The sequence below is a fragment of the Haliotis cracherodii genome, unplaced genomic scaffold (assembly GCF_022045235.1).
Source record: "Haliotis cracherodii isolate W230 unplaced genomic scaffold, xgHalCrac1.p SCAF_18, whole genome shotgun sequence".
Classification (NCBI taxonomy): Eukaryota; Metazoa; Mollusca; class Gastropoda; order Lepetellida; family Haliotidae; genus Haliotis; species Haliotis cracherodii.
The window spans coordinates 11,374,464-11,391,495 of record NW_027266273.1 but is presented as its reverse complement, the minus strand read 5'-3'; the positions used below and the strand labels follow the sequence as shown (position 1 = coordinate 11,391,495).

The following is a 17,032-nucleotide window of genomic DNA, read 5'->3' as shown; positions in this document are numbered from 1 at the left end:
TGGTAGACGTAGGATTGAATTATTAAACATATGCAAGGCTCTCGATTATACTAAAAGTTGAGATTTCATTCGGTGTCTTTGGATTGTGAAATGGTATGCGGTTGCAACACCAGTGCAGTGTTAAAGTTCATATGTATCCTTCTCTCAAGTGAGTGAGTGAGTTGGGTTTAACGCCGCTTTTAACAGTATTCCAGTTACCTCATGGCGTGTCCCGAAGTGATGCAGGTCTCAGACGTTTACCACTTCGGTGAAACCCCCGAGCACGGGTATGGTGCTGACAAACCTAGAAACATAATCGGGGTCCTTCTCTTAAAGAGTGGGTAGATTGTAATTGCAGACAGGGAAGGGCCCATGACCTATACCTGCATACAGGGCCTTGACATGATCGTCCCACGTGACTTTACTTTTTGTTAGTGAGTCAGGCAGATCTTGAAGTATAACGTTTTGCTGAACGAGGACGGCTACAACCTAGAAACATAATCGGGGTGAACCGGGATTCGGGCCCACGATCATAATTTTCTGGCGTGCCCAAGGAAGCACAACGAATTGCAGCGTCTTAGACGACTTTTCTTACGATTAGCAAACACAGTTTGCATTTCAATGTATCAGGGTGTATTATCTTAATGAATGCCGTGTGATCATGTATGAAAACACGGGGGCCACCGACAAAAAGTTAAAGGGCTCCGCAGACGTGCTGTCCTTTCTTCTATTTGATACACACTGCGAGTTTTGTAGGTCACGGAGACGATCAGGCTGTATCAATACAGGGAAACATGCGTGTACGGCCTAGTCTATGGACACACGAAATGAGCGTATACGTCTTGTGACAATATATAGCATTTCAATAAGGGGATGAAAGTTATAAGGCTGATGGTGCCTTTCTGTTTGGGTCAGTTAAACACTGTAGAGTTGACAACGTGAGTGAGTGAGTGAGTGAGTGAGTGAGTGAGTGAGTGAACGTATGTAACTCAGTCAGTGAGTGAGTAGGTGGGTGGATGGGTGAGTGAGTGAGTTTTAATGCCGCTTTGAACAGTATCGCAGTAAATCAAGGCGCGTCAGCTTGATGTAGGAGTCAGTTAAACACTGTAGCGTTGACAACGAATGTAACTCAGTCCATGCGAACACGTGAGTGAGTGAGTGAGAATGCTGCTTTGAACAGTATCGCCGTTATGTCACGGCGTGTCAGCTTGATGTAGGAGTCAGTTAAACACTGTAGCGTTGACAACGAATGTAACTCAGTCCATGCGAACACGTGAGTGAGTGAGTGAGAATGCTGCTTTGAACAGTATCGCCGTTATGTCACGGCGTGTCAGCTTGATGTAGGAGTCAGTTAAACACTGTAGCGTTGACAACGAATGTAACTCAGTCCATGCGAACACGTGAGTGAGTGAGTGAGTGAGTGAGTGAGTGAGTGAGTGAGAATGCTGCTTTGAACAGTATCGCCGTTATATCACGGTGTGTCAGCTTGATGTAGGAAATGATGGTCCTTACAGCCTTAAAAACATAATCTGGTGCTAGTATTCAAATCCACGTATAAACAGTTCTGTCTCGCCTCAGGTGTGCAACTGTGACCACATACAGTGTACACAAACACAATTTTATGACCACACACAGTATTATACAAGGATACGAATCCCCTGACGTCATACCCTAGGAACATGCGATGAAACTCACATAACTGTGTGAGTATGGTTCTACGTCGTGTTTTAACAATATTCCATCAATATGGAGGCGGAGGACACCAGAACGGGGCTTCACACGTTCACATTACTGTGAAATGTCTCACAATAAAAAGTGGAAAGACCAGAGTGCGTTCATTAAAAAAATCAATCTTTATTGATTAAATCGTTCATCAATAAATAAAAAAACATAAAGCATTTATCGCAATGGTTTAAGTACCGTATATGTAATTCATTCATTTTCTTCAGGATAATTTATCAATAAGCAAATGTCCAATGTTTGGACCAGTAACGTAACATTTATTTGAAATAAGTGGTGTGCTTGTTTATTTGATCTATTTGGTGATTTGATTGCCATTGCAATATGACACACCTAACGCAGTGTCTAATGTGAGTTTTAAACTTTCTGCTGAATCACTCAACACATATTATGTGAGTAGCTTGGCGTCCTAACATAAGCCTTATTTATTGACAAAATAAATATAAAATGTCAATAGATGACATCAGGATCAGTAAGGATTGTATTGTTTGCTATTTTAACTTGAGATATAAGTACTACAGCAAATTGCTGATACCTTTCTTTGCATTTAACTTTCGATGAGATTTGATAAGGACACTGTTACATAATGATTGATATATTGCATTTAATATTGGGGCAACTTCTGACATAAATGTTGGGAGAGTTCCATGACGTATACCATGAAGGAAGATAGGTACATTGCTGCAAATGAAACACACATTTGGATTCTGAAACAGTATATTTACAATCATTACCAATTACGTATGTAATATGGACACACGTGTAAAGCCAGTTAGATATGTAAAATTGTATGTTTGAATACCTGTAAATGACTTCATCAGCAATCACTGTTAATTAAGTGACTGTGTACACATTTAACACAAATGCATCAGTTGTCTCAAATTGGGCATCACAACACGTGTATGAACAGTCGTTTTCTTGAGTTCGCCTCCTCAATAAAAGATTCATTACATGACCTAAGATCATCGACGGTTAGGAATCTATCACTTTATAGCTATTGGAAACCATTTTGAGGTCACGTCCTTGTCCATCCAGGGTATTATATCTCCACCCTATTATCATAAACAAATACCCGTGACCCATTCGACACCATGATTTCGTTTCGGAAGTGACGTCACTATCTCCATCTTTAACGCAGCATAGTACTTTTCTCGCCGATGAGAGCAATTTGAAAAAAAGATATATTTAGCACCGTGCTAATCGAATTCATCTTTAAGCAAAGCCTTTGTAGCGAATGGATCCAATGCATTTATCATGATAAAATGGAGATATAATGCCATGGATAAGCAAGGATGTTGAGATGTTCTCATTTCTTCAGTCTGCCAAGAACTGCTTTCTCGAGCCCGAGACACGGAGATTCCACTAGGAGACTTGTGATGAAGGACAAGGCATAAGCCACGATGAATGTTCCTAAGAAGTGATAACTCTGTCAAGAAAAGACACATTTGAGAGCAAACCATACTCCAGCACATAAGTCATTTACATGAACATTGAGATAACGGATCAGTAAATAACCGTCACTGTTCTTGTAAATTTGTTCTTTGATATTCTTTTCACAGCTATATTGACCTTTACGCCAAATAGAATCTGTTACGGTAGGTAATCTAGACTGGTTATCCGCTCTCATTGACAATTTATATTCATGAGATTTCGTCCAGTTATGCTTACCACATAAGGAATATCAGCATATCTCAGAGACCTCACAGAGAACTCGGTGTAGGAGAGAAGCACCGGATGGGCGAGATAGGCTCCATACGTTAGTCTTCCCAGGGGAATCCACGCGGGCCAGGATAGGAGACTATTGACGAAACCTTCAACAACCAAAGCATATAAGTAATACATCATCTGTTAAATATATGATTAATTTAATTGATTCAGCTGATTCAAACATCGTTATTTCCGTCTGTAAACTAGAGAGTTATAACCTGGAAGTTTAGATTGCGATCCTTTATGTCTGGTCCGACACTCTCGGGCATACAACAACTATCACCGTTTTGTTAGACGACTTTGATTCAAGGAAAATACCTCTTGATATATCGTAGGATTAGTGCACGTGAACTCCAGAATTGTTATCCTCCTAAATGTACACCCCCCACACAAATACAGACATACACACTCTCAACGAACCTTGCCCCAACGTCCTATGCAGCACACACGAGTATAACCCCACGTCCTATACAGCACACTTGAAAAAACCTCTATGTCTATGAGTATCTCCGCCCTGCCTTACCCCCATGTCCTGTGCAGCACACTAGTATGACCCAGGACACAAACACCCCCCACAGTGGTCTATACAGGGTCTCGTGTACAATCCGGGTATCCACGTCCCATGGTGTATGGCCCTCGCCGAAGTCGTCGTACGTCACATAGGTACACAATAAACCTATAGTCAGGATCACTTGCCAGCCAAGCACCAGGACATACTGAAACAAAGGTAAAACATGGCAAATGATGTGTAAGGAAGACTCTTACAAGGTGTACTTTGACAGTTGTGTTTGCCCCCCTCCGCCCCAACACCCCACTCCCACACAGCAGGTGGGAATGCCGGTCTATCTGGTTACATCAGTAACTGCTCATCACTAATTTTCAGTGATCCATTCATATATTTACCCTACAATTTTGCCTTATACGCTCAATGGAATTTGTTTTGGTGGATAATGAAGACTGGTTATTCTGTGGCGTTGACGTGTAATATACTATTCAAATGAAGTTAAAGAACATATGTTTTTTCATATAACTTCTGTCATGGCATGACAGAATAAATATAGTCATATGTAAAAATCGGGAGTTCTTTAACTTTGTTTTAGCAATATTGTTACTGTGTACACAATGTCATTCTCTGTAAAAAAAATTGTGAATATCTTAACAACTTTGAAACACTTACTTAAACGTGCAGAATATGTGAATACATATTTGAAACACGATTGCAGTAAATAGATGTCTTCAATTCCTTTAAGTTAGATAGTTAGTGTCGAGCTTACTCTTGGTATCCTGATTTTACACTTGGTCCTCTGTAAGATGGCACCGAGCATCATGCCTACAGCAAACACACCAACGCGGCACCAGGGCAAAGGGTAAATCTTGTTCATAGAGTCAGCATTACCCCTGAAGTGAGTGAGTGAATTTGGTTGAAAACAGCCTTAAACAGTATTTCCGAATTATCACGGCGTGTCAGCGTGTTGTTGGGTTCGAAGCCCAAAATGATGCAGGTCTTAGACGTTTACCACTTTGGCGAAACACATGAATATGCTAGGGTGCTGACAGACGAGGAACGAGGATTTGATCCCACGAACACGGGTTTCTGGCACACCCTTGGGTCGTAACTCCGTACAGGGAATTGCGGCGCCTTAGACGACTGTTCCGCCTATGCCCCCTTACCTCTAAAACAAGAAGTGTAACATTGTTAAACTATCACTTAAAAATGTACTTATATACATAACGTCCTTGTTACGACATTACACGACAAATCTAAACGTAGATCTACATGATAGGAACAGCGCTCCAACACAAAGCGAAGACATCTTGGTGTGTAGATATATAGGATATAAACTCACACAAACTGAGTGGCACCTCCCAGCTTCCATTCCAAGTACCCGTAGCTTCCAATGTGGACCGCTCCAAAGAGACACATGACGCTGTATCCAAGCCAGGGAATCCTGGGATGACAATTTAAGCAAGTACAATTACCACATTTCTTATGAACAATATACAAATACCCAGTATAAATGCCACAATTCGTTTTATGGACAATATACACTACCAAGTACAATTACCACATTTCTTATGAACAATATACATTACCCAGTACAAATACCACAATTCTTATGAACAATATACACTGACTAGTACACATTCATACACTTTGTATGGACCATATACACTACCCAATACAAATACCACAATTCTTATGAACAATATACACTACCCAGTACAAATACCACAATTCTTATGAACACTATACACTACCCAGTTCAAATACCACAATTCGTATGAACAATATACACTGACTAGTACACATTCATACACGTTTTATGGACCATATACACTACCCAGTACAAATACCACAATTCTTATGAACAATATACACTACCCAGTTCAAATAACACAAGTCATATGAACAGTATAAACTGACTAGTACTCATTCATACAAGTTGTATGGACAATATACACTATCAAATATAAATTACAAAATTATAATGTACAATATACACTACCCAGTACAAATACCACAATTCTTATGAACAATATAAACTGACTAGTACACATTCAGACAGGTTTTATGAAAAATATACACTACCCAGTACAAATACCACAATTCTTATGAACAAAATACACTCCCCAGTACAAATACCACAATTCTTATGAACAATATACACTACCCAGTACAAATACCACAACTCTTTTCGGATTTATGCTCAACTGTGAGTATGCATAAAACACCATTACCATTCACAGATGTGTGTGTATGTGTGCAGGGTTGTCCACCCTTGTTTAATCATAGAAGTAACGTTATTAATAATGGAAGTTATGAAGGTGCTCGGGTAGAAGTTTAAACGACTTGGAACACTTTCACTTCGCAGATTATTCTCATTCCATCTAGTGGTTCTTATTTGTTACTTTATGATCAAGAATGCACTCATCCTTTTCGCACAATTAGATAACAATTATCATTTGGTCTGTCCTCAAATTGGATATAGTAACAATCAATTACCATCTAGAATTGGGGCGTCGGGGGCAGCCAACTGGCTAAATAGTTCCTTCGTCATGCCGATTCTCCACGTGGATACAATGTGTGAAGTCCATTTCTGATTTCCCCCGACGTGATATTGCTGACATATTGCTTAAAGCGACGTTAAACCATACTCACTCACTCAGTCCTTTCATATCAAGCTATGACCTTACCCAAATGCAATAGGCAGCAAAGCAAGGGGAGCAATGACGTAGAACTGCATATCCGCGGCAAGAAACCATGAAGCAGGGAAGCACTGAAATGACATGTCTTTGTACAGTGTTCTTAATGTACTTGAATAAAGATCAACAGTAACTCATTTAGACGACCAACACAATACAGTGACACTACCCTAATGCTTAATGACATTGAGGGGCACGGGTGGCCCAGTCGTCTAAGGCGCCGCGATTCGCTGAGCAGAGTTGCGTCCCTTAGGCACGCCAGAAACCTATGATTGTGGGTTCGAATCCCGGGTCGCCCCGATTATGTTTCTAGGTTTGTCAGCACCGTGCTCGTGGGTTTCACCGAAATTGTAAACGTCTGAGACCTGCATCACTTCGGGCTTTCCTCCCACATTAAGCTGACACGCCGTGATATAACTTGAATAATGTTCAAAGGGGCGTTAAACCCAACTCACTCACTCACTAATCACATTGAATTTTCGCTAACACCTGGTATCATCACTTGTGATTAATGGACGCATGCTCCTGATATGATCAGAATTGTACAATCGACTCTTCTTTTGGTAGAGATTTCTTATGGATATCTAAAGGGTTTTGTCGCTTTAATTTAATTTAATCAAATGTCATCTTTAATTTCATATCCAGGGCATAATATATCTCCAGTACACATTGCGGCAAAGAAACAGTTGAGTTGTTACAGTGTGTGACCCAGTTAACGCGGCGACATGGCTATCTGCAGGTAAATCGTCTGGTCCAAACATACAGGCCGCAGTAATATTCACTCACTGACTCACTCACGCAATTTACACTTCCGTAAATCGGTAAATATATTGGCAAGAAATATTATTTTTCTGCATGATCCAATTTTTGAAATTGCAGTCTCAATTGAAATTACACTTATACAAATATAAATACATGTACAGATAATTTTATTATTAATATTATTTCGGTGGGTAATTTTATGTTTGGTTCTAATAATGTTTTTCTTACGTAATTAACTTAATTGGCAAATATCGTCAACCTGTTTATTAAGAACACTTAATTCGTATATCTATGTATGAAATCCAAGTATGCAGTTTACCATGTCTTTAAAGTTGTAGAAGTTATTAATATAAAGTATGTTTGTCCACCAATTGTCTCTACAGTTGTCCTTTTCGAAAATGTTCCTTGATTCAGCGACTGGTCCTTTAATAAGATGACCGAGCAGCCCGCTGTAGAACAGGATGATAAACATGTACACTGGAGTTAACCTGTGGAAAGACAACGGGAATAGCTATAGAACTCGGATATCGGGCACTGACAGCAGATGTACTGGTTAGCTTCACAACATGTCACATTGTGTGGAACACAGCGTTAAGCACTAAAGAAGGGACTGAGCTGGACTGAAGCTCACATGCTATCACTTCCCCCAACTTAGTCAGAGGCAAAAATGATATCAAGTGTGAAGCACTGGCACCAGATGTGTTGGTAACCTACAAAACACAGTACACGTGATTGTGAAGGTTCCGAAGGGACGCGTTTAAGGTGATATACTGTGTGGTAAACGTAACTCTCTATCTACACGACAGGGTTGCCTCGTCGTCAAAGTTGGCGCAATTCTCTATGGAGAATCAATGCTTCTGATTCTTACTGAATAGTTACTATATTTGTCATTACCATACCCGCCATACTCGTGTGTGTGGTTTCATATTAAGTGATTTATTTGACCTTGTAAAGTGACAGGACACAGGTGTATAAATAATATGCTTTCATTGCCCCTCACCTCCACCATCTGTGGATGTAGTAGATGACCATCTGTCTGGCTGTAGGCTTCCCTCTGGCGGACTTCTCACACTCTCTCAGGAACAAGAACGTCAACAAGCAGCCGCTGAATATGATTACAGTGGACACGTATATGTTATTACTTAGTAGTGAAGTGGGAATTCGTGACAAAGTGTTTATGAATATTAAACTAAAATAAATGAATATAAAATAATACTTTGAATATATCATGGGAGTTTACCTGAGTACAAAGAATGTGTCTACCGCCAGAGTTCCATTTACAAGAAACTGCATTGTGAACCTCCTCATCCAGTTGGCATAGTCTAGCATGTTTTCCCCTGTCAACAAACAGGTGAGGTGAGGTGAAATTGGGTTTAACGTCGCCTCAAAGATTATTGCACTTATATAGCGACGTGCATGCACGTGTGTGTGTGGCTTCTTGTACTAGTCCGGACTGATGCCGATTTATAATGCTGGCACACTGAGAAACCATGCCGCAATATAACATGAATACCCCACTCAGACACAGTATACTGACTCCGAGCCGACCAGTCCTTATTTTAGCAACTTAATGCCGAGCACCAGGCAGGGTAACAACAAGTACCATCTTTTAACGTCTTTTGGTATGACGCGGCAGGGAATCAAACCCAGGACCTTCCGCTCTCCGGGCGGACGCTCTACCACTAGACCACGGAGGCGGTCTGTCAACAAACAGGCATCCATGGGTCATAATATATAGATTCACTGAATGAATGGAGCAATAATGTAGTCCACGTTTTACAATCATTCCCAAAGCATTTTCAGAACACGACATTGAATATACATGTACAGTAAAACGTCTTTGACTGGAATTCGCGTATGTATCCTTAAGCCACTTAACAGTTCCGGTAAAACCGATGGTCGCGTTGGTCCCGAACAACGGGTATCTCGACACATACCGATAAAAAGAGGTTAGGGATCATGAATATTATTTAGGAATTTTTAAATGAAATTATATGCTCAGTGTTCACTACAAAAACTATCCCCCAATATATTCATGACCTCAAACTCTTTTGTTCATGTACTATAGACTCCGCTTTTAGCAGAGTTTTGTCACTTATCTTCGCTGTCTCCGACTGAATCTACATGTAAATTGAGCGGCAAAAGAAAGTATACCGAGTATTATTTTCTGTAATTGAAATTTGAAAGAACTGTTGTTAAATTTGATGATGTCCATTTAACTATCACCCATTCCTGAAACAATTTGTTCAACGTTATATGTTGCAGGGTAATATTGTATAAACATAAATTGGATCAATGAAGTCTTAGGTAAGAAATGTTTGAAATGTTGTTCTTTCGATTATTTTCTGGTTATATCAAGTTTATTTTAAAAACTCCAAGTTTCGATTTGTTCTCTCGTTATTTCAATTATTTTCTCAAAAATTAAGAGTTTGTTCTCGTTATTTCGATTATTTTCACGTTATTTCAATTATTTTTTCGAAATTAAAGTTTTTAAAATTTACTAGAAATAACGAAAAATTAATCTAAGTACCGAGAAATAACTCGAAATTTCAAGTTTTTGAAATAAACTTGAAATAAGAAGAAAATAATCGAAGTAATGAGAAAAAAATCGTATTTTCGAGAAAATAATTGAAATAACGAGAAAACAATCGAAATAACGAGAAAATAAACATATAATCAAATATGTACCAAAATGGCACCATAAGGCTTTCGTAACTGAGGACCTATTCTAAAGCGTAATGCCTACGCGATTCCTTTAACAAATCGAGAGTGTCTAAGAATGAACGCTTTCAAGTGATTTACGGAAAGCAGGGAACATTGATGTCATTATATAACCACTGTTCACACGTTAGAGGAATACATTTATTAAAAGATAGAAACACAACCATTTGCAGAGTAAGCAGAGTCCACTGTCCACTGTAGATTCCGATCATAAGCATGTGTTTATTAATATCTATCACTATTTGTGATATCGCTATTAAAGTCGCATTACGCACATGTGCTCAAGCTATCCCAAGTCATGGAGTGACCGAGGATGACCCAGGCCATACTGAGTACGCGGATGCCATGGATACAGCCTAGGTTTCCATCCCCCGTTCTGGTGTTGAGGATCTTTTCAGTGTTCCTGCTGATGGAGAACGACAGGAGGAGTTGACGACCCAAACCTGATTAAATACAAGGCAATACACAAAGCTACAGAAAGTGACAATGTATATAAAGCGATATTGTCAAATGATATTATCACCGAGTGGACACTGCCATTTATGAAGTAAAAATAAATTGGACGTGGAAACGACATGATATCATTACTAATGACCCGTAGCCTGGTGGTTAAAGGTTCACCTCAGTCCAATTGCCAATATCGGAACAATATATGAAGCATTTAGTGGTGTCCTCTGCCTTGACCTGGCGGGCATATAGCGAAGAAATTTCCTCTCCTTTCTCATGCTGTGTCCTCGTGTTCAAGGTCGTTACAGTTCATATCACCAAGCAGATACCAACTGATTTGGAGACTATAGCTTATATGCAGATAACCTGAAACTAAAACGTCGTGAGCATATTACACCTTTCACCACATGCTCTCGGTTAATATTGAGTGTACCAACCAATGCTTTTTTCCTTTTGCTGATTTTGTTCTCCATGCGAGATCTTTCCTATTCTAATTCTTGGTAATCCATTAGATGCATGACCGTTGTTCTCCTTCCCACGTAGAATATCATCGTCGGTGACGAAAGCTTCGCTGATGTATGCGCCACTGTCATCTTCATTGTCATTACATTTCTGTCTGTAGCGCTCAATCTCGACAGTAATGATGTCATATGATGTCCCAATGAGAGACAGAGCGACGACAAGACAGATGACGAATCTAATAACATACAACGCAAAATTGGAACAGTTGGAGGTATTTACGAGATTGGATTAGAACATTAATAACTTGGGATCGAGACTCGATATATTTAGTCAGGGCAGGATAGGTCACCAGTACATCATGGTTGTCTTAAAGGGGGTAACCTAGCTAGTCATTCGGAAGCCTCGGGTTCCATTATCCACATGGGTACAATGGCTATGATTGATACACATAATGCAATTTGAGATTTCATAGTAAAACCATGTTGGGTTTGAATGAGTAGTTCCAATTTGAGCACCGTATGGGAATCGGAAATCGGTTCCTGGGTTCAAAGTACTCTGATGACCACCATGAACGACCAAACACCGTGTTTTTTTGGGCCATCAGATCTGGAGAGCGAGGTTCATTGTTCACATTATCAACCGCCAAAATGTCTGTTCAGAGTATGTCACCTTGTAAATCGGTAATATTGATCTATATTGGCGTACAAATTTCACCATTCGCTCATCTATTTTACGTACACTGTAGCCACAGCCGTACTGTCTTCCTTCCAGTCAGAGAGTTTCGTGAAGTACGCTGTGATCAGTGAAACACCGGTAATATTCTTTACCACTGAAACACAGTTAAACACATGGCATCCAAGTATCTTTTTTCGTGTTTTCTATTTTATTGTGCTAAGGGACAAACATATTGTTTGATGGCGCAGTTGTCAAAGGCACGAGTCTTGTCTCCCTTTGTCGTGTCAGAATCCTTTGTTTGTTGGTTCGATTCCAAGATACGCCCTGTTGATTGTTGTATTCCAATGATGTAAACGTCTACGACCTGTGTCCCTCCTGGTTATCCTCTTACACACATTCATGTCGTGAAACACAACTAACTTTTTACTAAGTCTTAACAACCCATTATTTCACTTAAATTTTAAAGGATAAGTGGCTGGGTTGATAAATTTGTTGCTTGTGTTTCAACGGTTTCAATATTTTCGTGTATTGCATGACACATGATTTATGAGTCAAACTGACTAATAGCTGACTTTCTTATCTGTTTGTAAATAGTAACGTTCAGCATTCACTTACAAATTCACATATATCATATCAGGGAGGTAAAGGTCGAATTAGTTAGCAATAAATATGCCACATGATATGAAAATATATAAGTTATTTAAACAGCTGGGTAAAGATTACGTACGGATCGAGGCTGCGTCAGACACTGCACTGTCATTACAGGACTTGGGTAGACAAAGGTCCCACTGAACAGTCGGTTGACCAAGCTGCGGGAAAAAGTACCACCCTTCATCATGGCTTACAAATATCATGAGATTAACAGTACCTTTAATGTAATGATAGCTAATACGATCGGACATCAACATTTATGAATGTATCCATGTAAGTTAGGTCATGTACAAAATATGAAATCCTGTTCTACACTACCGAGATGGCTTGGGTGTAAACGATTCATTGTGGTGGCACATTTTGTTCAGCAAATGTTTGATCAATAATTTGAATCATCTTTGGAACTAAACAAGACATCCTTACTCCTAACATGTCTTCTTAAAACAAAATAAAAAATGAAAACTGAGGAGCAAAATAAAATAAACCTCTCCGTTATTTTTATGCTATATTATATTTTCAGTTGACAATATCTTACATAAAGCAGTGAACTCTACTGGCGCTTTGTCAGCACTCAAAGGATACTTCTACATAGTTTCATTTTTAAAAATATAATTTGATTTAAAATTTTAAAAAATTAAAAGAAAAGCGTTTTCGCATAATACACAACTGGTGATTGGTATGTTAGACATCTTATGTATAAAAAAAACAATAAGTTACTTTTTTTCGCCACACATTTATGCATGTGGTTGCAAATTCATCTCTTACTCCAATCTTCATGGAACCAATGAATGTTTACACAAAATTACTCAGCCACAACTCACGTTTTACAAACTGTTGTAGGAATGAGTGATGGTTACAAATACATAATCAAATTGAACAATTCTTTCAATTTTCTTCGCTCCTCTTTTAAGATAAAACATTTTATGTGAAATATATTTACGGAGAAGGGCATATTTCCATTCGTTAGGTTGCTGATTGCTGCTGGAATGGTGAAGACGAAGTGACAGTAGTTCCCCTTGATCGTGTGACCAGAATTGGTGCTCCCGTTTGTTACGGCGTGGGACACAAGTAGACATTCGTCGTAGTTACCCAAGAACTTCAACGCCCCTTGTAGTATGCTTCTGCCTGGTTTGCCCGATGCGTCCAACACTGCAACCAATCATTTCTCTTAATATACCACTGGAAAGAGTTAAGCGTCGCTTCCTCCAAATTTCCCCCAAAACAGCCACTTTCTAACATTGTATCCTATAATAATTTTCTGACGAAAATATGTTTTAATTGTTTTTAAAATGACATACAGAGACCGAATGCGATATATATATGATCTGATATCGTTCAGTAATTGTCGAATATTGTGCTTGTGCCTCCGGTGTGGCAGGATATGCTCACCTTGTCGCGAATACATTGTGTCATCACTAATTGATTGTGATTAGTGAATGAGTGAGTGATTTAAAATTTAACGTCACTGATAGTGATTAATAGACACAATCCTACAATGGAATCGAATAGTGAACTCTGCTTTTAGTAGATACTTCTTATGATAAGGGAAATGGTTATATATTGCCACTCTGAATGTTTATGGTAAATCTAAATATGAAACAGGTGAGGCGGGGAGTCTGTATTTCTCCAGGCGGGTAAATCGGTGGAAGGGAAATGGCCAGCTGGCCGTTAATGAACGATATCGGATCATGGTGATTAGATTTTGCCACTCGGAGAAAATATTCTGCTTTATATGCATAAAGAATGGCCAGCATGAAGGGGGCTTATTTTGGGGCACATGGGGATGCCTCCTTCTTGCCTTCATGTTTTACCCCCAAATTTCACACAAATGTTATCTATGAGGAGGTCCAGCACTTCCAATACTTCCTCATTTTACTTAAGATGACATTTGCTTTTATTTGTGACGCACTGCCCAGAGTCTGCTCTTGAAGATAGCGACGTATGTAACTATATCTGCGGCATCACGTTTTGAGTCAAATATGTATTGGATGCTGCTTATGTATTTTCCAGGTGTATAGATTGGTTATTATCATAAATTCGCCAAAGTTTTAAGCCGTTGTTTGTCAGCGTCATACTCGTGTAATCGTGTTTCTATCCATGCAGATAAAACCACCCTGGCTGATTTAGAAACATTTTGAAATCAGCGAAACCCCACGCACACACAACCACTATTACCTTGCTTCCCGTATCCCCAAAACGTTAGTGTCAGTGTTAAAAAGACGTATTTATGTGCGTATTTATGTATAAACTTATTTAAAGGTAGGCATAGTTGAACGTCTCTAATAAGGCTTTCCACAGTGGACATCTGACTTTCCAACACCCAGGTGATTTAAACAAATATCTATACTAATTTTGTTGATATTATTTGTGATATAAATATCTGCATCGAAGGCAAAACTGTTCGTTCTTCTTAATGTTTAAACTGACCTTAAAGTATTGGTCAAGGAACTCATATGTTGTGGCGAATTACATAAATATGTGTCAGACTCACTTTGCAAGGCCCACATCTGACCCTGTTCAACACCCTGGAGGTAGGCGCTGACGTCAGCTGTGCATCGGTCCTCGCTCTCAAGACCCTCAGGAGTCAGGAAATACTGCACCTCTGACAACATGTTCCCCACCGTTGACAGCAACTTTTGAAACTGTGTCTCTTCGCCATTATTTAATACGCTTGACGTATATTTTCCATTGTTGACTCCCAACACGGTCATCAACTGAGAAACTGTCTGGGGGTTTCGAAGGAGTGTCTGGATTATACTACCCAACAATGTCGGTCGGTCTGGAAGGGACGAAGCAAGTTTGCCTTGAGGAATATGGGTATTTGGTGATACTCTTCTCTCTACCTGTTCCTGGCTTTGGCTTGGAACCACCAACTCATCTTTAGATCCTGAAGCTGAAGATTCAATTCCTCCTTCCGTATCTTCTGCAATTGTGGTAGTTGACTTCTGTTCATCTTTGTAAATCGGTGTGTGTTTCAGTGAACACGTTGCCGGAAGAAGAACTAATAATGTTATTGTTACAAAGTACATCGAGGGACACATCTTTTACCCTACTTGTCACAGGCAGGCGAAAGTATGTAAGCGCGAGTGTTGGCTCTCAGTAACGTCTCGTCGTAGGGTCCAGATAACGAAAACAAACATCCAGCTGATAACAAGGTCGCCTAACAACCTTACCGTAAAGCAGCTAAGATGCAGCTATGAAATAGTTCATATTAACAGGCGGTATATTATACGTTTGAAGAATACATGTACATGTAGCTGCCTAAATGTTACAATGATGACTTTATCTTAGTACATTACGTTTACCAAGTTAGCTGTTTGGAGATGACCGACACCCTGGACATGATTCTTGTACAACATGGTGCAATAGTTAACGGCATGTCTATTACCCGTTATGGTGCAATAGTTAACGGCATGTCTTTTACCCGTTATAGTGCAATAGTTAACGGCATGTCTATTGCCCGTTATTGTGCAATAGTTAACGGCATGTCTATTGCCCGTTATGGTGCAATAGTTAACAGCATGTCTATTGCCCGTTATGGTGCAATAGCTGAATATCGTTTCTTCTTGTGCTTAAAGGGGGCGTGTAATCTAAGACTGCTCAAGTTGCCAGGTTGCATGGGCGTGCCAGAATCCTACCCATATGTCCGTCGGTTTCAATCCCAGGTTCGCCCTGTTTATATGTTTTAGTTTGTCAGCACCATATCCGTTCTCGTGGGTTTCACGACAGTAATAAACGTCTATGATCTGCATCACCACATTGAGCAGATACGTCATGATGGAACTGAAATACTGATCAATATGTATCATCTGTGTCCCGCCCCATGTGTTACAAGACCAGAACACTCGTGTCCTGCCCCATGTGTTACAAGACCAGAACACTTGTGTCCTGCTCCATGTGTTACAAGACCAGAACACTCGTGTCCTGCCCCATGTGTTACAAGACCAGAACACTCGTGTCCTGCCCCATGTGTTACAAGACCAGAACACTTGTGTCCTGCTCCATGTGTTACAAGACCAGAACACTCGTGTCCTGCCCCATGTGTTACAAGACCAGAACACTCGTGTCCCGCCCCATGTGTTACAAGACCAGAACACTTGTGTCCTGCTCCATGTGTTACAAGACCAGAACACTCGTGTCCTGCCCCATGTGTTACAAGACCAGAACACTCGTGTCCTGCCCCATGTGTTACAAGACCAGAACACTCGTGTCCTGCCCCATGTGTTACAAGACCAGAACACTCGTGTCCCGCCCCATGTGTTACAAGACCAGAACACTCGTGTCCCGCCCCATGTGTTACAAGACCAGAACACTCGTGTCCCGCCCCATGTGTTACAAGACCAGAACACTCGTGTCCTGCCCCATGTGTTACAAGACCAGAACACTCGTGTCCTGCCCCATGTGTTACAAGACCAGAACACTCGTGTCCCGCCCCATGTGTTACAAGACCAGAACACTCGTGTCCCGCCCCATGTGTTACAAGACCAGAACACTCGTGTCCTGCCCCATGTGTTACAAGACCAGAACACAAGTGTCTCACCCCTCGTGTTACAACCCCAGAACATTCGTGTCTCATCCCATGTGTTACAAGACCAGAACACTCGTGTCCCGCCCCATGTGTTACAAGACCAGAACACTCGTGTCCTGCCCCATGTGTTACAAGACCAGAACACTCGTGTCCTGC

The 17,032-nt window shown here is 40.3% G+C and overlaps 1 protein-coding gene across 1 annotated transcript; it reads right to left on the bottom strand.

Annotated features, from left to right (window-relative positions):
* Positions 1-2,954: 2,954 nt before the first annotated feature.
* Positions 2,955-15,389, bottom strand: LOC139465261 (O-acyltransferase like protein-like). Its single transcript, XM_071246941.1, has 15 exons — positions 14,840-15,389; positions 13,289-13,497; positions 12,425-12,506; positions 11,761-11,851; positions 10,998-11,257; positions 10,389-10,556; positions 8,633-8,729; positions 8,393-8,497; positions 7,712-7,880; positions 6,622-6,704; positions 5,274-5,375; positions 4,701-4,824; positions 3,950-4,142; positions 3,388-3,530; positions 2,955-3,145 (listed from the first exon to the last, which is right to left on the bottom strand). Exons 1-15 carry the CDS (start codon positions 15,387-15,389, stop codon positions 3,026-3,028), a joined length of 2,496 nt encoding a protein of 831 aa, XP_071103042.1. The 3' UTR covers positions 2,955-3,025.
* Between the last annotated feature and the right edge of the window lie 1,643 nt (positions 15,390-17,032).

Coding starts and splice junctions, on each gene's coding strand:
- LOC139465261 (XM_071246941.1), bottom strand. CDS start 15,389: ATGTGTCCCTCGATGTACTTTGTAACAATAACATTATTAGTTCTTCTT. Junction 12,507..13,288: donor ATGGAAATATGCCCTTCTCC/GTAAATATATTT, acceptor TTTTTCCCGCAG/CTTGGTCAACCGACTGTTCA. Junction 11,852..12,424: donor GTCTGACGCAGCCTCGATCC/GTACGTAATCTT, acceptor ACTGTGTTTCAG/TGGTAAAGAATATTACCGGT.